At 32.9% G+C, this 23,268-nt stretch overlaps 2 protein-coding genes and 1 long non-coding RNA gene across 4 annotated transcripts; 2 read left to right on the top strand and 1 right to left on the bottom strand.

Moving 5' to 3' along the window:
- The first annotated feature begins 1,044 nt into the window (after window positions 1-1,044).
- Window positions 1,045-1,810, top strand: LOC115723138 (small ribosomal subunit protein uS9). The gene has a single exon (XM_030652569.2). It carries the CDS (start codon window positions 1,187-1,189, stop codon window positions 1,625-1,627), a length of 441 nt encoding a protein of 146 aa, XP_030508429.2. The 5' UTR covers window positions 1,045-1,186; the 3' UTR covers window positions 1,628-1,810.
- Window positions 1,811-5,721: 3,911 nt separating this feature from the next.
- Window positions 5,722-8,272, bottom strand: LOC133030861 (uncharacterized). The gene is made up of 2 exons (XR_009684399.1): window positions 7,963-8,272; window positions 5,722-6,004 (listed from the first exon to the last, which is right to left on the bottom strand). It is a non-coding gene; the product is annotated as an uncharacterized LOC133030861 (long non-coding RNA).
- A 10,109-nt stretch (window positions 8,273-18,381) lies between these two features.
- On the top strand, window positions 18,382-21,252 carry LOC115722069 (uncharacterized). 2 transcript variants are annotated; one of them, XM_061103834.1, is made up of 3 exons: window positions 18,382-18,836; window positions 19,108-20,280; window positions 20,409-21,252. In XM_061103834.1, the coding sequence occupies exons 1-3, from the start codon at window positions 18,441-18,443 to the stop codon at window positions 20,409-20,411; spliced, it is 1,572 nt and encodes a 523-aa protein (XP_060959817.1). In that variant the 5' UTR covers window positions 18,382-18,440; the 3' UTR covers window positions 20,412-21,252. The 2 variants fall into 2 exon arrangements, with proteins under 2 accessions (XP_060959817.1, XP_030507044.2); XM_030651184.2 differs by having other exon boundaries at window positions 18,386-18,836; window positions 19,108-21,249.
- The last annotated feature ends 2,016 nt before the right edge of the window (window positions 21,253-23,268 follow it).

The raw sequence follows: 23,268 nt of genomic DNA, 5'->3' as shown, positions 1-23,268 counted from the left end.
AAAATTTATATGTTCAAAACTGGTTTTTAAATTTAGTATCGTTTGTAAAAGTTTAGTTATTAGGCATTGTGTATATTTCATTATGTTATTGATGAAACTATTTTTTTTTTCCTATTTTAATGAAATAATCAGTTTCTTTTAATATTGATGAAACTTGTTTTAAAGTTAGTAAAGTTTTTAGATTGTAATTTTTTTCATTATCTTGTTGATGAAACTATTTTTTTTTATTCTTTTAATGAATTTATTAATTTCTTTCAATGTTGATGAAACTAGTTTTTAAAGTTTGTATTCTTTTCAGATTATGATTTTTTATATTGTTTTTTTTTCATGATGATGTTGATGAAACTGGTTTTTTTTTTCTGCTGTTTTAATAAAATAATTAGTTTTTAACAAAAAAAAAACACATAGTAGTTTAAATTAAAAAAAAGAAACAAGTTTAATTTCTGTAAAAAATGAGATACAAAAATATACACTAATTATATATATTTATATATATACAAAGAAAAAAAAATAGTTTGAGAAAAAAAATAAAAAAAAAAGAGAGACTCAAAGAGAAATTAGAAAAAAAAAATAAAAAAGAAAATTAGAGAGAGAAGAGAAAAAAAGAAAAAAAAAGTTAGCAACTGAAATTATAAATGTAATGTTTGAAAAAAAAAATTAGTATTTAGTGTAAATTTTCTAAATAAAAAGAAACCCTAAAATATAAATGTAAAATAAACTAAAAAAAATAAAATTAATTAAGTTATAAACAAAAACATGAAATATGGATATGGATAATAAGTTTACAAAAATATGGCATATTAAATACCATAAAAAGTCTTAAATGTGAAAAAATACCATAGAAGAGTGGTAAACCTATAAATGCTATATTTTTGTAACTTTTTTACAAAATTCCATATTTGATGTAATTTTCTCTAAAAGAAAGGAGACCCATGATTTGTATTTTGGGCTTCCACTTCAATTGGGCCCAAGCCCCAGCAAATATGATGTATTGGGCTCCTTGTTAGCCCATTAATTGTCTTCCATGAAATCTCTTGAGTCGCATTACATCACACCCGTCGATCAGTCCCAAAACCCTACCACCCCTATTTACTTGCTAGGTTTTACGAATCAAAACCCCAGAGCCAATTGCCAAAGCCAAAAAACCCTCCCCCGAGACCGAGAGAGAACAAACCCATCTCCAACCATGGCGGCCACAACCCCAAAGGAGTCCGTCCAATGCTTCGGACGCAAGAAGACTGCGGTAGCAGTTACTTACTGCAAGCGCGGACGCGGTTTGATCAAGATCAACGGCTCCCCGATCGAGCTGGTTGAACCCGAGATCCTCCGGTTCAAGGCGATGGAGCCGATCCTATTGCTGGGTAGACAGCGTTTCGCCGGCGTGGACATGAGGATCCGTGTCAAGGGAGGAGGTCACACCTCTCAGATCTACGCCATTCGTCAGAGCATCGCCAAGGCACTGGTGGCTTTCTACCAGAAGTACGTGGACGAGCAGTCGAAGAAGGAGATCAAGGACATTTTGGGGCAATACGACAGGACCTTGCTCGTCGCTGATCCCAGGCGATGCGAGCCTAAGAAGTTCGGTGGTCGTGGTGCCAGGGCTAGGTACCAGAAATCTTACCGTTAGAGAAGAAAAAGAAGAGTTTGCTTTTCATGTATTTTTTTTCTCTCATTTTTGTTTTGTTAATTTAAATTCGAAAAGAAAAACAATTCCTTTTTGCTATTAGTAGACTCTGATTTTGGTTTTAGATTTTATTTTAAAAGGGATAAATGAAAAATTTTGTTATGGTTGATGATTTGTTTCAACAAAGAGTTTCATAATTTTTTGTTTGGTTTTTGTTGTTATAATATGATATGGATTTTTAGTGCGTGTTCGTGAACATTGGGTTTCTTTGCTTTTGATTCTTTGATGTTTCTTCTATATATAATAGCATTAGCATTATTAAGATGTAGTGCTTTGGAATTTTGAGGGTGTTCTTCTGAATGATGGGTTTTCTTATTCTAGTTCATTAGAGGGAATGTATGATACTGTGGAAAAAGCAAAATGGCCAAAATGGCCAAAACATTGTTTATGCGAGAGGGACTTTATTTCACTTATTGATATTTCCTTATGATAGGGTTTTGGTAATTGCACACCTAATTCTAATTTCTTAACTCATATAAGAAATTTTTGTGATACATGAGTAAATAAATTAAGATACAATAGAAATAGAGTAGTGTGTTGGAAGTGCTGAAAATAAAATCACCAGCTAAGTTGTCAAACAAGGACTTCTCAATCCATCATTAGCTATTGATGTTAAGTCAAAAAAGTCTTCCTTAATAGACTTTGCTTTTCATGTATTCTTCTTTCTGATTTTACCAAAATATCTCTCATTTTTCTTTGCTCTCTTTTAACAATCTAGTTAGTTCTCTTAAGCTCTTTCTTATTTCTATCAAGGTAAGCTTGCGAACCATAAATTCAATACCAGCCAAAAAGAAATTCTACTCAAACCGTATGCTACTACATTAACTTTCCTGAGATGATATAGAATTTTATTATCATAATTTTTTACTAATTCTAGCCACTGTTCTAGGTAATATAAATTGTAAATTGTTTTATTAAATTATATATTTATAAAAATAAAAATTGTTGTTCGCAATCAACATTATCTTTATATCTTAGTCATGTGAAGTCGTTATTATCATTATATTTAAACCCTTGTAATTACTCTATTCTACTTGTAGTCACCACTATTAATTGTTAAACTTAAGAAATTTACTCATTACATAATACAAATAGAGCAATGACTTATAAATAAGTTTAAATAATGGAAGAAAATATCATGTTTTTTTTTAGTAAATGGCGGCAAAATTTCCAAAACTTTTATTTTAGTTTCACTTAATCTCAAAACTTAAATTAGGGCGGTAAAACCCCTAATACTCTTATTTTGTTAGCAATTTAATATTTCTGTTCATTTTAAGTGTTAAGTGTCATGTTGGACTGAACACAGTGTATACGTGACACAATTTTATTGGTCCACGTAAAAAATTATTTAAAAAAATTAAAATAAAATTAAAAAAATTATAAATAAAAAAAAATTTCTTTCTTTTTTTTTTTCCTTTCTTTCTTATTCTTTTTCTTTCTTTTTTTCTTTTCATTCTTTTTCTGTCTGTTCATCTCCTCTTTCTCGTTCTATCACTCTCTTTGTCTCTCTTAGTCCAGATCTAGGATTTTCAAAACCCTTGGGCAGCCACCCCGGTAGTTCTCCGACCACTCCAAGCCACCTCGACTCCTCTCTCTCTCGATCTCGATCTCCTCTCTCTCTCCCTCTTAGGCCCGATGATCTCAAAACCCTTTGGCAGCCACCACAGGCCACCTTGGTGGTTCTTCGACAACCCCCAAAGAAAGATGACGGAGTGGACGATGAGTGAACGAGCGTCGAGGGAGAGAGGACCTGTGTATGGGTTGGGGAAGGAGAGAAGAGCTGAGCCGTGGATTGTAGAAGATGGGAAGTCGAGGTAGAGAGAGAGGGAAATGTGAATGGGAATGGGTGTGTTGAGTCGGTGAATGAGTGTGGGTCAACAGGCGCCATTAACGGAAAGTTCGAAGCTTTTTTTTTTGGAGTTGCAGAGTTGAGTAGTTGTGGAGAAGAGAGAGAGAGAATCGTACTGAAGAAGAAAAAGAAAGAAAAGAAAAAAAAAAAAAGAAAGAAAGGAAAAAAAAAGAAAAAAAAAGAAAATTATTTTTTATTTATAATTATTTTTAATTTTAAATTAATTTTATTTTAATTTTTTAAATAATTTTTTACGTGGACCAATAAAATTGTGTCACGTGTACTCTCGGTCCAGTCCAACATGGCACTTAACACTCAAAATGGACGAAAATGTTAAATTTATAACAGAATAGGAATATTGACGGTTTTATTGCCTAAATTTGGGTAAGTGAAACCAAAATAAAAGTTTTAGGGATTTTACCGCTATTTACATTTTTTTTTTGTTAGAAATCTATAGTGAAAATTATGAGAGATATTGGCTTTTGGCTAAATTTTTACTTTTGCAAATAAAGTCTTCCTTAACAAATAAAGCAAAAGTCCTTATAATCTGTAGTTTAAATAATGAGTCTTTCTTAATAGAGTTTGCTTTTGCCTTCCATACTCCGAACGTATGCTCAATAACACAACATAATGATGAATGTGTAAAATGATATCCATCTCCTTTATATAGAGCTAGAAAATATTTTATATGTGGATACACACTATCAACCAAATAATAGTAAATATTATTTTGGACCCTATTTTTTTTTTAAAATTATACAAATAGGACTATGAATTGATTTTTTGTCAAAATAAGACTTAATAAAATCTGATTTAGAGATGTTATGACTGGTTACATTTTCTGTATCTGTTCGTATTAAAAATTATCTTAAAGTTAGTTACATTAAAAAATAAAATTATTAAAAATTGAGCTTAAAGGTCCTATTTTTATAATTTTGAAAAATATAGGATCTATTTTATCATTTAACAAAACAAAGGGTCTAATTGGTAACTTTTACAAAACACAGAGTCCAAAATAGTATTAAATGAATATCATTTTTGAAAATTTAATTAAATAAATATAACACATATAAGTGAAAGAATAAAAAAAAAAATACTAGTTGGTGGTTTAGGAAATTTTATCTCATTAGTTTTTAATGTTTTAAAAAATATACGAGTATATGTGCAGTTCCATTTCATTCAGACCACACAAATGTAAATAACATGTTAAAATCACATGCTGCCATTATATTTTGAGTTGGAATACCCTTTCTACCAATGAATAGAATTTGTTTGTCTGTAGCGATGCAAAAATATAAGTCTCATCAATAGCTCCAAGACAATCTTAAAGTATAATAGTACATTAAATAAAATTTGAAAAACAAAATAATTTATAAATATAATTTACACGAATTGAAAAAAAAAAAAAATATTTAACTTAATACCTTAAAGTATGGCCAATACTTTGAATTTTATCGAATGTATTGTGGAGTTTCTGGTGGAAATTATTGTGCTCCAATAGAAATACCAAACCAACAAAATTATAACTCTATAATAAATAATACAAAGGACAAAATCATAGATTAAATAATATTACAACAGTACTAAACAAAATATACACATAAAATAGAGAATAGAGATGAAGAAAAGAATAATAACTCAAAGCAATAAGCTACACTTAAAACACAATATATATAAATAGCATATATATAAGAGATGTGAGAGCAATCTCAACACCACATACACCACAAGTGTATAATAGGGGAATCACACAAGGACTATTACACATTTGTCCAAAAGCTTATTTTCTCATACCACAAGAATAAGAATAAGAATGGTAATGGAATGGAATAAGAATAGGAATAGGATTAGGTTGTTTGGTTAGATTTATGGAATCAATAATTGAATACAATTCTTATGTTTGGTTGACTATATAATGGAATGGAATGGAATAAATTAATTTTGAACAAAAATACTATTATTTTTAAAACATGATTAAAAAATTAAATTAAATATATTCAACTTATACATATATATTTTTTTTTAAAAAAATTAATTTATATTTTTTTAAAAAAAACTAATATGTATAAAAAAAAAATTAATATTTATTTAAAAAATTTGATATATATAAATTTATATTTATTGAATTTACTATAAAATATTACTTCTCTAAAAAAAACCTAACATATATTTTTTTAAAAAATATATATAATCACATAAAAACTTGTTCAAAAGTATAAGTATTCATGTCCAATACCCATATTTATGCTCAAAATAATTGTTTGCAAAATTATGAGCATAACACATTACACCAAATCCAAAAGATTATAATTTGTATACTACTGAATGTCAAAGGCAATATATATTGTCCTGCAAATTATTTTAGACCAAAGTGAATAACCATGATCTTTCTAACTCTTTCCCGAGCTGTGTACTAAAGAGAGCCATCAATCAGAAGTCTCGCCCATTCATCCTTCTCATCATCTGGGACACTGAAAAAGTAAGAAACCAGAGCATTATCTTGCATAATCATGCGAGCTACCTTATGACGTTGAGTTGTAATCAGATTATGAGAAAACCTAAAAAAAAACTAAATTGGATGAAAAAAATGCCAATCTCTACATTAAGTCAGAATATGACATCTTTGAATTCTGTGCTAATTGTTTTCCAGTTGAAAGATGTACATAAACCATATGACCTCAGAGTACTGTTAACTTCACCAAAAATTTGCCTAGATCATGACTTTTTTCTGATGTTTTAAAGTAGAAGCGTGAGACATTTTTTTCTTATGAAGGAAACAAAATTCCACACAAGCAAAAAATAAGAAAAAGATCAAATGAAATTGGATTTAATAAGAGGATTAAGTATTTTCAAGCATAAATAACAAGAAATCAGTGAGAGAGAAAAAAAAAAGTAGTTTAACAATACATTCATTTAACTAAAAACAATCAAAAGCTGGAAAGGCAAAGAGCAAAGAAGCTTGAAGTTTGGGTGTTTCTCATTATGATAATTACAAATCCTTCTTTTCAAAACAAAGGTGACTCCTCTCTATTCTAAGTAGCCAATAATTACATGTTCTACAATTCCACATTACTACTGTCATCTTCCCTTTGCCAAAGCCCTCATAGGCTTCTATTATCATTAAATTTTTAAAGAAACAGTAATGAAGAATATTTTTTACAAAATCCTATACTATAGATATCAGGCGACACTACAATGGAATTTTAACTTTGATCAGTATTTCAAAAAGTGCAGCTATTGAAGTTGTATTGGTAGGGACCAAATGAAACAGTATAACTGAATTCAACAACTGAATTCAAATTCAAATACATGTGTGTAAGTGGGATATAAATCTTAAATATACATACATACAACAAACTAGAAATGCCCTTTTAATATACAAGCTCACTGTTAGAAGCTTTGTTGTTGGTTTTCATGTTTTCTAATCTTGGGTCATGGGAAACTGCTGTGTTAGAAACCAATTTCGACAGCCAAACCAAAACACCCTCATTTTTGAGCTTCCTTCAGGTCTGCATGCCTACAGTACTACTACTTACATGCTTAATTATACAACTTCTTTAACTTCAAAATATTTATTTCCTAGTTTAATCTGTGATTAATTTTATTGTATAAGGGCTCAGCAAACCAAGAGTTTTTCAACCCAACATAAATCGGGAAATAAGATCCTTAAATGGAACTAATGTTAAGACTTGTCCAATTAGTCTAAGAGAAGGTACTTATGACACCTTGTTTCATATTCTCCTCTTAGCCATTACATAACAACTACATAACATTATTCTTCTTAATTTGATGATAAAATAGCAGCCAAGCATAATAAATTACATGAAAGCTCTAGAGATGAAAAACACAGTCGACCAAAGAATAGTTCATTTGTTTCTTCAAACACAAACATTATTTGGTCCAAATCAATACTAATCTATATAAAAGAGATGGCTATGTATACATTACGGATAGATACGATTTCCCATTATACTATATAAGAGTATGCACATGATTATAAGCTTAGAAGTTAGAAGTGGCGAAAACTGTGACCACTACCTTAAGTTGATCACTAGCCAGTGGGTAACATTACAAGTTATATAATTCCACTATCCCAAATAATATAAGAATAGAATAACACTTTTTTCTATGATTTTGCAGTACTCCAAAATTAATACTGAAACTCAAAGTGAACAAATTCAAATTCAAACAAAAGCATATGTAACCTAACATCTACAAATGCAAACAAATTGATTCACAATTGAAAAGGAACAAAAAAAAAGAACTGAGCCAAAACAGAAAGTATTGAAAGCTAGAGGAACCTGTGTCATAAGTTTCTATGGCAAAGCTTACTAACCAAAAATAACCAAAAAACCATAATACAATGGCGGCACCACCAAACCAGAGAATGGAGAGAGAGAGAGAGAGAGAGAGAGAGCGAGGGAGTTACCTCTGGCAACGCTACCCCGGCACTTGCAGAGTCCGATCGATCGAAGAAGAGGAAGAAGATGGTCACAATGGTTAATCTTCAGTTTTCTAGGGTTAGGGTTTGTTGGGCTTGGGCCATGGAGGAGAGATATATGCTGGAATGGAATTATAATTCCACCAAATAAAAAATGGAATAGCAATTCCATTAGTTTGGAGGAATAGCATTACTATGGAATTCTATTCCAAAATTGTTATTTTTCAACCAAACAAAATAATCAGGCCCATTAGTATTCCATTCCATTCCTTTCTGGCCCATTACCACCAACCAAACGGGCCCTAAGGGAAAAGGAAAGAATAGAAATAGATTTCTGGATTTATCAAGCTTGTAGTTTCTAGCAAGATGCCCTCTTTGATAGAAACTCACAAAAAATGTGTCTTCACAAGTGAACCAAAGACCTCTATTTATAGTGTTTAAGATCACACACTTTAAAATTTAAACTCATAACCCCCATGGATGGATATTATGTAACTCATGCACACACCATAACTCCTATAATATTAAGAATTTCAAATTAAAATGTATAACAGTACCTTTTACACACTTAATATTTGTGATAATTGTAGAAGTTACAAATTGTAAGTAACTCCACCTCTTATATTATAATTTATGTGAATATTAAATGTATGTAACTCTCAATCGCATTATATACATTAATCTCATATTAATATATAATATGTGACATTTTAATATTTTAATCTATCTTATATTATAACAATATAATATAATAGTTTCATCAAAATTGTTAGGGGTTTAATTTCTTCAATCGCAAGCTTCATCATTATTTTCAATACACGTTTAAATTATCGGCTTATAGTTTCACCTGAATGTTGACACTATTCTTGAACCATTCAATTTTTAAGATTGTCTCTTAAGATCATTACAAACATACTTACATCCTCTTTTAAGTTTACACCTCTAGTTGGTGTTAAACCATAATCTCTTAATCTATCACATAATTTGCAAAAGATATGTTTCTCCATATATACGAAAAATTTCATAGCAACGCTGATCATGTCCATTAAGTATCTCCATAATAAAATTCCATCCTAAACGAGGAGAATTTCTACTTGGCTCTTTAAATAAAAAATATTGGTGATAATATATTGTTGTTTTTGCAAAAGCAAAGATAATTTTATCAAGCAACTCACTATTTGTAGTTATTTGTTCCAAATATTATTCGATAGTGTCATCATCTGAATCACTTGCCATTTTGTGAAAAATAGAACATTTAATTCAAATTCGATATAAATACTAGAAATAGCATATGCAGTCAACAAAGTGCCACAACTTATGCATAATCCCCTTGAGCTCATTTCAAAGTTATCAAGAAGATACTAAGGTATCTTAAGGGGACTCTTGACCACGGGTTACACCTAAAATTATACTCAAAATTGGTATTGATAGGGTTTTGTGATGCTGATTGGGCATCTGATCTTGATGATAGAAGATCGAATTTAGGCTTCTGCATCTATTTGGGATTAAATTTGGTTTCCTGGAGTTCTAAAGAGAAAAAAACAGTGCCACGTTCAAGCACATAAACTGAATATAGGAGCCTTGCAAATGCCACTGCTGAAATAGTCTGGCTGCAGTCTTTACTTACTAAGATTGGCTTTGCATAACTTCCTGTTCCTACGATTTGGTGTGACAATCAAAGCACTGTTTTGATGTCAGTCAACCCTGTTTTTCACTCCAGAACAAAGCATATTGAGCTTGATTTTTATTTCGTGCAAGAAAAGATTTCAAATAAACAACTTCAAGTGAAGCACACTCCAACTCAAGATCAGATTGCAAACATTCTAACTAAGCCTCTGTCCACCTCCAGATTTCAATTCTTAAGGGACAAACTGAGACTTCCCAGCTCAGCTGTATCATGTATTTATAGAGCTTATTTGCTCAGCTGTGAATATTCAAGGTTCATTTTCACATATCTTTTTCTCTGTTTTCTCTTTACTCTCAACAATTATTACTTTTTTGATTTTTTTTTTTATATATATATATTTTATGTACAATAGATGTTGAGGATACTCATTGTTAAAATAACGATTACTCATAATCATTAAAGCCAAGATCTAGTATTTATTTAGAGCATCAAATACAATAAAACACATACCTCCCATACCATCCATGTGAGTCATTATCCTTCAATGTCTTCCATGAGAATCACCACCAATCCTTGAGCAAAAACTAAAGAGAGCACTTGCGGAGCTAACCCCTTTTTTTCTTTACCATACAAACTATATTCACCTCTTACCACACATAACACACATATATATATATACACATGTTATTACCCTTATAACCTTAAGGGGTTATTAACTAATATGGCTTTTGAGGTCTTTTATGGTATACTATAATTTAATGGGCCAACTATAGTATTAAGGGTGCTCTCATGTGCCTCTAACATATAATTAAGTTGCTAACCATCCCATTATGGTTATGAGTAACATTAGGCACATAGTTAATGATTGTGTATTATGGAATTAAACCTATGATTGTATTAGTCCATTATAATAATTCTAACATTCTCCCACTTGGACAATACAATCGCGCCACCATAATAATGTCTATCGCACATAAGGTAACCAATTAAGACGTACATAATATCATATCGACAGGATACATGTATTATGTATGAATTAACCTTGAAGACATTTATCCATTAACAATCATTAACAATCAAACTAAACATGCATGAGGTACGACAAAATTGAGATTATGCGCATTCATCTCGTTTTGTACCAGTCACTTCCTTGAACAACAACATATATGTATAAGCATACATATGTAACAACAATAAGAAGTGACTTCAGTATCATAATGCATGTTCTAAAACACAAGCCATAAGCAATCCGTACAAAATACTAGCATGTTCAATACATAAATAACAAACTCCCACTGAGCTTAACAAGCTAGGCTTCCAACAATCCCATTCGAGCAACATGCTCCAAAAATACACATATGGGTAAGCCTTTCGTTAGTGGGTCTGCTAACATGCTAGTGCTAGGCGTGTATTCAATGGAAATAAGAGACTCTGTAACTTTCTGTTTAACAAAATAGTACTTTATGTCAATATGCTTTGAGCGAGAAGTACTTCTAGTGTTCTTAGAGAAAGCCACTGTTGCAGAATTATCACAATATAATTTCAGCGGCCTCGTGATAAAGGCTACAACATCTAGTGCTGAAATGAAATTCTGCAACCATATTGCCTGACAAGTAGCCTCATAACACGCCATATACTATGCCTCTATTGCGGATAAAGCTGTGAGTGTCTGCTTGACACATTTCCACGATACAGCTCCTCCAGCCATCATATGAATGTAGCCTGAAGTGGACCTTTTTATCGTCCACGCATCCCGCATGATCAGCGTCACTGAACTCAACTATATTCAGAGTGTCAGCTCGCTAATAGGTCAACATATTATCCTTGGTACCCTGAAGATACCGCATGACCTTCTTAGCCGCTTTCCAATGGCTAAGTCCGGGATCACTCAAGTACCTACCCAACACGCTAACAACAACATCAATATCAGGGCGTGTACATACTTGAACATACATAAGGCTACCTAACAGTGACACATAAGGAACAACTTTTATTTCATCTCTCTCTTTATCATTTTTGGACATTGGGCCTTTGAGAACTTGTCACCCTTCACTATCGGTGCCTTCCCAGAAGAACATGAATGCATGTTGAATCTTTTCAAGATCCGATCAATGTAAGTTTTCTGAGACAAACGAATAATACCATTGGCCTTATCTTGAAGAATTTTAATCCCAAGCACATAAGAAGCATTGCCAAGGTCTTTCATGTCAAAATGGTCAAACAAGAGTTGTTTTGTCTCACCCAACAGATCAGAATTATTAGATACAAGCAGGATGTCATCAATATGTAGTACTAAGATAATGGAACTGCTCCCACTGACCTTCGTGTATATACATTGATCCACCACATTCTCCCACTGAAAATCATATCAAACTTGAGATACCATTGTCTTGATGCTTGTTTAAGCCCATATATCTACTTCTTGAGTTTGCAAACCATGTGTTCATCGCCAGACTTCTCAAAACCTACAGGTTGAGTCATGTACATCCTCAGATAGGTCACCATTCAAGAAGGCAGTCATTACATCCATTTGTTTGAGTTCTAGATCAAAATAGGCAATTATAGCCATAATGATTCGCAACGAATCTTTGGTGGAAACAGGCGAAAAAGTTTCTTTGAAATCAATGTCCTCTCTCTGACTATAGCCTTTAGCCACAAGTCGAGCCTTGCACCTCTCTACTTGCCCATTTGAGTCACGTTTGATCTTATACACCCATTTGCACCCGATGGGTCTACAACCTTTGGGTAGTTCAACCAACTCCCAAACTTTATTTTGTGACATAGAACTCAATTCTTCTTTCATTGCATCCACCCACAATGCAGATTTAGGACTATTCACTGCTTCTTGGTAAATGACTGGCTCAGAATCATCTCCCACATTAAACTCATGTTCCTGCATATAGACAAGATAGTCATCAGGATTAGCAGGCCTACAGGCTCTTTGTGATCTTCTCACCACAACCTCATCGCCCCCCAAATCAAGATTTTCATCTTGTACTGGATCTTAAGGTTCACCATGAGCTTCTATTGGAACTTGTTCAATCACAGGGTCATTAGTAGGATTAGAAGCGGAAGCAGAAGCAACAGGTACAGGGACATAGACACACTCTTCCCTGAATACAATTTCCTGACCCTTGATTTGAACCAAATTCATCCTCAAAATAGACAAAATTTCTGCTTGATTCCATCACCCTGGTGGTGTGAGAGGGACAATAGATCTTAGAACCTCTTGAACCAATAGTGTAGCCTACAAAACTCCCACTGATTGTATTCGGATCCAGCTTCTTAGATTTAGGGTTATAAGGCCTTACCTCAGCTTTGCATCCCTAAACGTGAAAAATAACGCAAAATCGATTTCTTGCCTGACCACAACTCGTATGGCGTCTTTGGAACCGACTTGCTAGGCACTTGATTCAAGATATAAGCAGCAGTCCTTAATGACTCACCCCATAAAAACTTTGGTAAGCTATAATGAATTAACATACAACGTACCATATCAAGAAGTGTGTGATTTCTTCTTTCAGCAATTTCATTCTGCTGGGGTGTACCTGGCATTATATATATCTTGCATCAATGCCACGTTCGTGCAAGTATCTGGCAAACAGCCTGGGGTTCCTTCTAGTTTCATCATAACGCCCATAATACTCTTCACCTCTATCAGAATTGACAACTTTAATCTTCTTTCCCTTTTGAAGCTCAACATTCGTCTTGAAAATCTTAAGGCATTTAAAGATTCAGACTTCTCACGAATGAGCTCAATATGACCATATTGGGAAAAATCATCAATGAAGGTAATGAAGTATCTATAGCCGCCCATAACAGGTGGGACAAAGGACCCATAAAAGTCAGTATGAATAAGCTCCAATACATCTGTGCACTTATTTGACTTACCCTTTCTAACCTTATCAGTTAACTTTCCCTTTTATACAATCAACACAGGCAGTGAATTCAGAGAAATCGAGATCTTGAAGTACACCATCTTTCACCAATCTCTCCATTCTATCTCTAAAAACATGGTCCAAACGTTTATGCCAAAGCATGGATGATTTCAATTCTAATCTTGCACGTTTGGAACCAACAACAACATTAAGAGAAGAAGAAGAAGGACAAGAGGGAGAAGTAACAGGAACAACATCAAGCAAATCAAGCTTATATAAGTTTCCACACAAAGTTCCATTTCCAATCAACATAGAGTCACGATACAAAGTCAGTTTTCCAGTTCCAAAATGAAGACTATAACCTAGTCTATCCAAAATAGATATAGAGATCAAATTCCTCCTAATAGAGGGTAAATAAGCAACATCTTGCAACTCCAAAAAATACCCAGTATTCAGCTGCAGATTAACAGTCCCAAAAATTCAACTCTGACTTTAGTATCATCTCCCATGTACACATACTCCTCCAACCTACTCGGCCTTCTTCGACTTGTCATTGCCTGCAAAGAATTCGTAACATGAATTGTAGCACCAGTATCTAACCACCAAGTGTTTGAGGGCACATCAATAATATTGGATTCCAAACAAACCATCACAAGACAATTACATTTCTTCTCTAAGTGAGCTTTGAGCTTTCGGCAATCGGCTTTCTTATGCTCGAAGCATTGACAAAAGTTGCACTTCCCTTTGAAAAACTCATTCTTATGACCAGTTGAAGAAGAGCTTGCTTGTCCTTTTCCCTTAGGATTGGTGGCTTTCTTCTTATGAAACCTTTGGTCACTAGAGTTGTTGGGAGTGAACTTTCTCTTGTGAGAGTTGTTTGGATTGGTCACCATGAAGATACTTATTGCTCTCCCCTTTTTCATGTCCTCTTCTTCTTTGGCAAGAATAGCAGTCATCTCCTCAATGGTCCACTGCTCCTTTTGAGCATTATAGCTTGATCTGATCGAATCAAATTGAGAAGGAATGGTTTCCATCACAAACCACACCATGTAATCCTCACCAAGATCCAATCCCATGCCCTTGAGCCTTTGGTAACAACCCATGAGCTTGTCAATGTGAGCTCTAATGTCACCCGTATCAGTGTAATTAGTCTGATGGAACAAAGTTAGACATTCATTTTTCTCACTCTTTGAGAATTTCTTGTACTTCTCCTTGATCGCATTGAGAAAATCTTTTGCAATCTCAGTTTGGGGAATACTACCATGAATGGACTCATCCATGTGATATCTCATAAGCATCAGACAACAACGATTGGAATGCTCCCAATCCTCATAGGACTTTTTATCCTTTTCAGTGGTATCATTATTAGGTTTCGGAGGTGCATAAGTTCTCAAGGCCGAATCCACTCTCATAAGAGTCAAATTCATCACGAGAGATTTTACCCACTACTTGTGGTTAGTTCCGTTCAGCGTCAACATGGCAGAGGTTCTTGGATTGCTTAAAGCTAATGAGGAACAAGAGCAATAACCATTAAATGCATGTTATAACATGATCATGCCATTTGTGCTCTCTTCTCATAAATAAATGATCGCAAAATAACACATGATCATTATGCATGCTAGAGTTCTCACACAACTTAACAAGATGGAACTCATACACAGGTAAGAAAAATCTATTAAATATTATAATCAAATGCATTAATTTACTATCGAAAGGATAGATAAATTGTGATTCATAATATTTAATAATTTTCTTCACCATATTACGCATCTTTAATAAGCAACCGTCATCGATAGGATAATTAATTACTCATAAAGATCTCAATGTTATTTGGAGGAAAATACAATACTTAAAAAAATTAATATTTAAGTGTTCCTCATCACCAAACAATTTCTCATGCTTAATCTTACGATAGGCAAGAAAATAAGCATTAATTGTTGAAATAAATCACAAAATTTATGCCACAATACTAAAATTATCAACCAAATATGAATAAAATTCATGCAATTAGTATTGTACATGCCAAGAAATAATAGAGAATTAAAAAATATGAGAAATTGTGGAAAATGGCCCAAAATGGGCCACGCACGCGCCCCCACGCGCCCTGAGATTTTTTTTTTTTAATAAACACGTGTCCGTACGACATGTCGTTTGACGGAAACGACGTGTCATTTGGAAAAAACGACGTGCGCACGGGGTAGACGGCAAACGACTGTCGTTCGCGAGGCTGGCCCAGGTCAGAGAAACGACATGTCGTTTGTGCGAGATCAGATCCCCCATCATGCGACATGTCGTTTTTGAGTGTTCCCAAAGGCTGAGAAACGACGCGTCGTTTTTCTTCGTCCCTGTCGCCCAGAAAACTCCCGTGGGTCTGAAGCTTGGGTCGCGTGACCCGGTTCGTGACCCATCCGAAATCTGACCATAACTTCCACCACCGGCCACGAAATTCGACGTCGTTTGAGGCGTTTTGTCACATTTTTAATTCTCTATCATTTTCTAATACCCATTTAATTCAAAAAACACAAAATAATAGATAAAATATTTTGAATCCGAAATGAGTTTTTCTCCATTAATGAACTTTATAAAAACTTGATATTTTACTATAAAATCATATAGTAACAGTCCAAATATTAAGAAAAAATTCTTTAACATTTAATCTCATATTATCTCCTCCCAACACATTAATCCGAAAAAAAAAATTTCAAATTTGAAAATGGGTTTATGGGAAAAAGTTTGAGCCCTAAAATCAATAACTTTGGCTCTGATACCAATTGTTAAAATAACGATTACTCATAATCATTAAAGCCAAGATCTAGTATTTATTTAGAGCATCAAATACAATAAAACACATACCTCCCATACCATCCATGTGAGTCATTATCCTTCAATGTCTTCCATGAGAATCACCACCAATCCTTGAGCAAAAACTAAAGAGAGCACTTGTGGAGCTAACTCCTTTTTTTCTTTACCATACAAACTATATTCACCTCTTACCACACATAACACACATATATATACACACATGTTATTACCCTTATAACCTTAAGGGGTTATTAACTAATAGGGCTTTTGAGGTCTTTTATGGTATACTATAATTTAATGGGCCAACTATAGTATTAAGAGTGCTCTCATGTGCCTCTAACATATAATTAAGTTGCTAACCATCCCATTATGGTTATGAGTAACATTAGGCACATAGTTAATGATTGTGTATTATGGAATTAAACCTATGATTGTATTAGTCCATTATAATAATTATAACATACTCATGATACTAATGACTAGTTGTTAGTTAAGGGTGCTGTTATTTTCTGTTAATTAGTTATATAAGTTAGTTCTTGGTTGTTATTAGTTTTCTGTTATTCTGGTCTTGGTTCTAGAGGTATATATATTGGTACTTCTTTTTGTAATAACAATCATCAGAGAATAAAGATTCGCTCCTCTCTTTTTCATCTTCTTTCTCTGTTTCTTCACTATACTGAAATTTATCGAGCCATGCAACAACCTAGTTGGAATAGAATAACACAAACACAAATATTTAGGTGCACGTGTCACGTGATTAAACATTTGTTTACCTTAATTAAGTACTCTTATAACACTCACACGTATATTATTCCTTTAATCAATAATTATACTTTTAAAAATGAAAATCTTATCGTTACTTCTTGAGTTTTGAGTATTACATTTTTCTTTAACCTGTAATAGCAGGTTACTAATAGGTAGACTTTCCTTTTTTAGATTTAATTAATTATAATTAACTATTTTCTTAAAATAATTAATTAAATAGACATTCTTTTTTTAGAATTATTTAATTATAATTAACTATTTTCTTAAAATAATTAATTAAATATTTAACAAGACCTCTTTTAGTAATTAATATTTATATTTAAATTCTTACTTGAATTATTTTAATAATTAAGCCATTTAATTATAATATTTACAAAAAAAATTATTTTTTTTACAAAAATTAAACTTCTTTTGACACAAATTAAAATTCTCTTCTTATAATAAATTTTCAAATAATTAATTATTTTAAATGATATTTAATTATTTATTACAATTATATGAACTAAGTATGAGGCCTCAAGCTAATCAATCGATAACAAGTGCAGCCATTTTTTTTTAAAATAAATCCTTTAACTTATTTCATTTTTTACTTTTTAAATATTTAAATAAAAAAATTAAATAATTATGTGTAATAATTTAAAATTAAGATTACAAGTATAATAAAATTTAAATTATGAAATTATATGTGTATAATTTTAAATTATAAAAAACTTGCTATAAAATTTTAAATAATTTAAGTATAAAAAAATAAATTGCTAAAAGATCCTTATATAGTAATAAATTGCAAAAAATTAATTAATAATTATAATTAATTTAATTTTAAAATATAATTAATCTTAATTAAAGTTTTATAAGGAAATAAATGATTAGGTTACTTTCAGGTTACAAGTTATTTTTTATTTATTTTTATTTAATTTCCAAATTAATCACAACCATTAAATAGTAATCCAATGGCTTAAAAAAATGTAACCATGATGGTTACAATAAAAATGTAACCATTGAAACCTCTTCCATAATTAATAATAATTGATCCACATTAATATAATAAAATCATGCTTATTGGATATAGTTTTACAAAATGAAAACGCGTAATAATGATACATGATTTTTAAACTCTGGTACAGCTCATGATACTCTTTACATAATATATTTGCTTTTTGACTCACAATAAAAAATTTCACAACTACAATGACATTTTATATATATTATGATTAATTAATTAGCATTATATATTATATATAGCTAAGCTAGGTCATAATAAGTATCTAATATTATTAAAAGTGTAGTTTTTGTCAAGTTGTTCAATATATATACACTCCGTTTTGAGTTTATCCAAAAACAAAAATTTAGCCACATTTGTGTTTAAAATTTAGCTTATTAGGAGATCGAAAAAAATGGTTACTCCAATTCCAAAAAGTGTTCGAGAGATATGGAAGGAGTGGAACATTAGAGGGATCATTCTTTTTAGCCTGGCGTTACAGGCATTTCTAATTATGGTTGCTCCCTTCAGAAAACGCACCTCCAATAAATTCTTCATTTTCCTACTTTGGATGTCTTATTTGCTTGCTGATTGGGCGGCGAGCTTCACCGTTGGCCACATTTCCAGCAAACAAAATGACGATTCCGGCAGGGACAAGGGTTGTTATGCCAATAACAAAGCAGACGACATCATACAAGCCTTTTGGGCTCCATTTCTTCTTCTCCACCTTGGTGGTCCTGACACCATAACTGCCTTTTCTCTTGAGGATAATGAGCTCTGGCTTCGACACTTGTTAGCTCTTGTAACTCAGGTTAGAATCTCATTTAGTGGTACTGTTGTCTATTAAAAATTTAATTTCATTAAAAGAAAGAAAGTAATTAAATGGCTTAATTAAAGTCATTTCAAACTAATACAATTTGTAACCAAAAAGATAGGTATTAAAGTTCTACATTGGTTGGTAATATATTTTCGATCTACTTATTAATAAGAAGAGGCTTATCCTTTTCTAACAAGTTGGTTGATTTCCAATAAGTATATTAACAAAAATTAACTACAATACAACTGTGTTGAATTACATATAGGTTCTTGCGACTGCTTATGTCTTCATCCAAACTGTTCCGGGGAACATTCTCTGGAAACCGACGATTGTCATGTTCATCGGTGGAATCATCAAGTATGTCGAGCGAACTCGCGCTCTCTACAAGGCGAGCTTAAGCACTTTCCGAGCATCCTTGCTCGAAAAGACTCCAAACTACGCCGAATACACGTCAAAAGCCTTTAGCAAAGACGTGGTACAAGGACACCTAAAAGAGATCGAGATCGTGAACTTGGCCCATTACTACTTCCAGATTTTCAAAGGTCTAATTGTAGATTCCATCTTAAGCATTGAAGAGCGCGACGAGAGCCGTAAGTTCTTCATGAGTAGGACGGCAACAGACGCTTACAGAGTCATGGGGGTTGAGCTCAACTTCATTTATGAAGTGCTCTACACAAAAGTCCAAGTGGTTCATAACACTGTCGGCTATGTATTCCGCTTCTTGGCTTTCGCTTCTATCTTTGCCACTCTTGTACTCTTTTACTTTGTGGACAAAGACGATTTCAAGGCTTTTGATGTTAGAACTACATACACTTTGCTTCTTGGGGCAATTTTTTTGGACGCTATAGCTCTTTTTAATCTCATCTTTTCGGATTGGAGTGTGGTTGGAATGTACAAGTACTCAAAAATAAGAAAGTCATGTGTGTCGAGAATGTTAGAGTGGTTACTCAAATTGCAAGAACCAAATTTGCATAATTCGGGTAGTAATTTGTTTAACAGGAGAATAAGAGCAACACTATTTGGGCGGTGGTCAGAGGTGATATCCGGGTACAACTTCATCACATATAGTCTAAGAGAACGTTTTGATGATATAGAAATTGATCAAGATCACGTGGAATGTTGTTGGAATGGGGTACTTATTAACAAGATAAAATATGCCTATGGTAAAGTTACCAAGTGTTTTACAAAAATATCTAACATAATGATTGATATTTTGGGTTTGACAGGTATTGTGAACGAATTAAAGTACACCATTGGATACAGAATGAACGAGCACCTATGGAATTTCATCTTTAAGGAGTTACAAGACAAAGCAAAGGACGCGGAAGATGTGAAAATGGCCAAAAGAATTTGCGAAGCAAAAGGCTCTTATGTTCTTCTGAAAGGTATGAAAGACAACGAAGAGGAAATAAAGGAGTTAGTGCCTTACATCGACGAGGTCAGTTATGATAAAAGCCTTGTGTTATGGCACATTGCTACGGAACTATGTTACCAGAATGATTTTATAAGCAATGAACTTGATCCTATGAAAGATGATAAGTATAATAATCAACTATATCATTTTAGTAAACTACTTTCAGATTACATGCTTTATCTATTGGTGCTGCAACCAACAATGATGTCGGCGGTAATCGCCGGAGTAGGGCAAATTAGGTTTTGGGACATGAAAGAGGAGATAAAGGAGTCCTTTGTACACACGAGTGAGGAGGCAAAGAGGTTCTTTTCTCGGAGAGGGAATGGGAAAGGGAAAGAGAAAGAGGCGTGCATGGACATTCTAGCGGTTAACACTACAATTAAACCTGCGACGGTAAAGGGGGACAGGAGTAAATCTGTGTTGTTTGATGCTTGTGTCCTTGCCAAAAAACTTGATCAGTTTGGGGATAAAAAGTGGGAGATATTGAGTAGTTTTTGGGTGGAGATGTTGTCGTATGCGGCTTCTCATTGTCGTCCGGATAGTCATGCCCAGCTAGTGAGTAAAGGTGGGGAGCTTATTACTTTCGTTTGGTTGCTCATGGCTCATCTTGGCTTGGGAGATCAGTATCAGAAGGAGGGTCTTGTCAGAGCAGACCTTGTCGTTCGAAAGGAGGGTCATTGTTCTTGCTTTTTTTAATTTAATTTCACCATTTAGTTGCTAGCTAGCTCTGTAACATTTCTATAGTTCTACTTATATGAGTTTGCATTGCATGCATGTGAATATTATTCAAGATGAAAACTTTTATCGATATTATTTTTTTAGTTAATTGAAACACAAACGAGAAATGTTAAAAAGGCACCACAAATAAATCATTATAATTAGTACCGTACAATTTAATTTTATGTCTCACATATATTCTTTATATACATATGTTATGGTATAGTTTTTCAAAATGAAAACATCTCCATATAATGTTCGTTTTATAGAAAGTTAGATGTCATTATTTCCGTAAGTCTAACTTGTCCATCCAGATTGAGTTTTCACGGAATGCCATGACTAGTTGTTCTCTTTTCGAAGAGAGTTTTAAATAGTCAATTCCAATTGTTGCTATTCTTATTTGGAAAGTCCCTTCAACACACACTTTTCGGTCTATCTTCTAGTAATTATAAGTGTGACTCTACTTCGAAAGAACTTTAACTAAAAATAATTGACTTAACAACTTAGTTATTGTAGTCGTCGTCTTTAGAATCTTTATTCCTAATCTATAAACACTACAAGAAAAATACTAATTAGCAGCGAACATATTAGCAGTTGGTCCAGAATTCGATGAGAACGAGAATATTATATGACTTTATGTCTCAGTTATAGAACCAAGAACTACAATCACATCATTAGTATTCTTTTTTTTGTTTTATTCAAATTATCTTAGTAACTAATATAATATTTGTAAGAATTATTTATTTTTATTATTGTTGTCCCTGATTTTGCCCAATATACGCGGACCAACCAGACAAGGACACGTGGACAGAGGTTTTAGCACTTAAATTAATAGCTAAGTCTTTGCTAAGAAAGGCATTATCTTGGATATGCCTCCCGGAGAAGGCATGCAAGGTTTTATATGCTCCCGAAGATCAAGATGGCATCAAAGCATCTCCGGAAAGTGTCAGGCTTCCTCTGAGCAGTCATCTCGCATTTAATGCCGCATGGGAGGAGGCGTGTTGGGACTGCCACACGCAATAAAGTCTGACGACACAACCCCCGATCTGCACCTACAAGACGATGACCAATAAAGTTTAATGACGGCTACTTTGTGAAGAATCACATCAGTCAAAAGAGAATAAGGACAACCCTCATAAAATCCCTACAGCACCTAGGGATTTGACCATGCATTACCCATGGTGTATTCATGGGGAATACAAAACTTTATTGATAGTTACAGAAATACATGTACTATAATTCTGGGGATCACCCCACAAAAACACTATAAATACCCCCTCAAAGCTCATTAATGGGGGTCGAGAATTCTGGGTTGCATAAGTGCAAGAAGAGTAAATACTTACCAAGAACATTCTCTGTATTAAATACCATCATAAATATACAGACTCATGGACTAAGGCTCATTAACGCCCCAACCACGGAAAAATCTCTCTCTTAATTTCTTACAACTGTCTAAACTCTTATTATTTTATTGGTTGCCGAAAACCTCGGTCAACAATTATGTTATTGTGTTATTTTTGAAATGAAGAAATTTATATTTTGTATTAATATTCAGTATTATAATTATTTTTTTATAAACTAAAAATAAAATTTTCAAATACTACATATATATTTTTTTAATTTAAAAACCTTTAAAGTTAAAAATTTATTTCTGATAAGGCTTTTTAGGGGCGACTTTAGTGTAACGCGCTAACAATAGGAACGTCACACACAGTGACTTAATATAAATTAATTTCGCTAAACCAGAATTTATTAGAGCTAAGCTAGAAAATTAAACTTTTAAAAAAATAAAGATTAAAAATAATAACTTGTAATAATAAACTTTACAAACATCCAAAAATACACATTTTAATTCGAGATCCTTAAAACTTTTTCAAAATATTACAAGCTATTTATACATGCCGACCTAAGCGGCAAAAGTAGAGAACCCGATATTTTTTCCTTAGTAGACCCAACCCTCGTGGTCGAGCTTAGCCATGAACATGTACAATACACCGCAAAGCCCTCGATCTCATGGCTGATCAACAACAAATTTACTCTTTCTTGCACAATAGAGTACCCGTGAGCCAAGGCCCAGTAATACAATAATAATATTATAGTATTATAATCATAATAATAATTACACTTCATACAGTACGCCACTGCGTATATATTGTGCCACCGCACTTTATATTACATTACTCTATATATAATAATGTCACTATAATTAATGTCTATATAGCATAGACTCATGTGTTACACTCACACGTCTATTAATGTTTATATAGCATAGACTCACGTGTTACACACACATGT

Source organism: Cannabis sativa, chromosome 9, assembly GCF_029168945.1.
Source record: "Cannabis sativa cultivar Pink pepper isolate KNU-18-1 chromosome 9, ASM2916894v1, whole genome shotgun sequence".
NCBI lineage: Eukaryota > Viridiplantae > Streptophyta > Magnoliopsida > Rosales > Cannabaceae > Cannabis > Cannabis sativa.
Note: the sequence above shows the minus strand (reverse complement) of the source record. Positions and strands in the feature narration are given on the sequence as shown.

Bases quoted from the DNA above. Each gene is read 5' to 3' on its own strand.
- LOC115723138 (XM_030652569.2), top strand. From the start codon at position 1,187: ATGGCGGCCACAACCCCAAAGGAGTCCGTCCAATGCTTCGGACGCAAG.
- LOC115722069 (XM_030651184.2), top strand. From the start codon at position 18,441: ATGGTTACTCCAATTCCAAAAAGTGTTCGAGAGATATGGAAGGAGTGG. The intron at 18,837-19,107 runs GTTAGAATCTCA...AATTACATATAG, and splicing joins TGTTAGCTCTTGTAACTCAG to GTTCTTGCGACTGCTTATGT.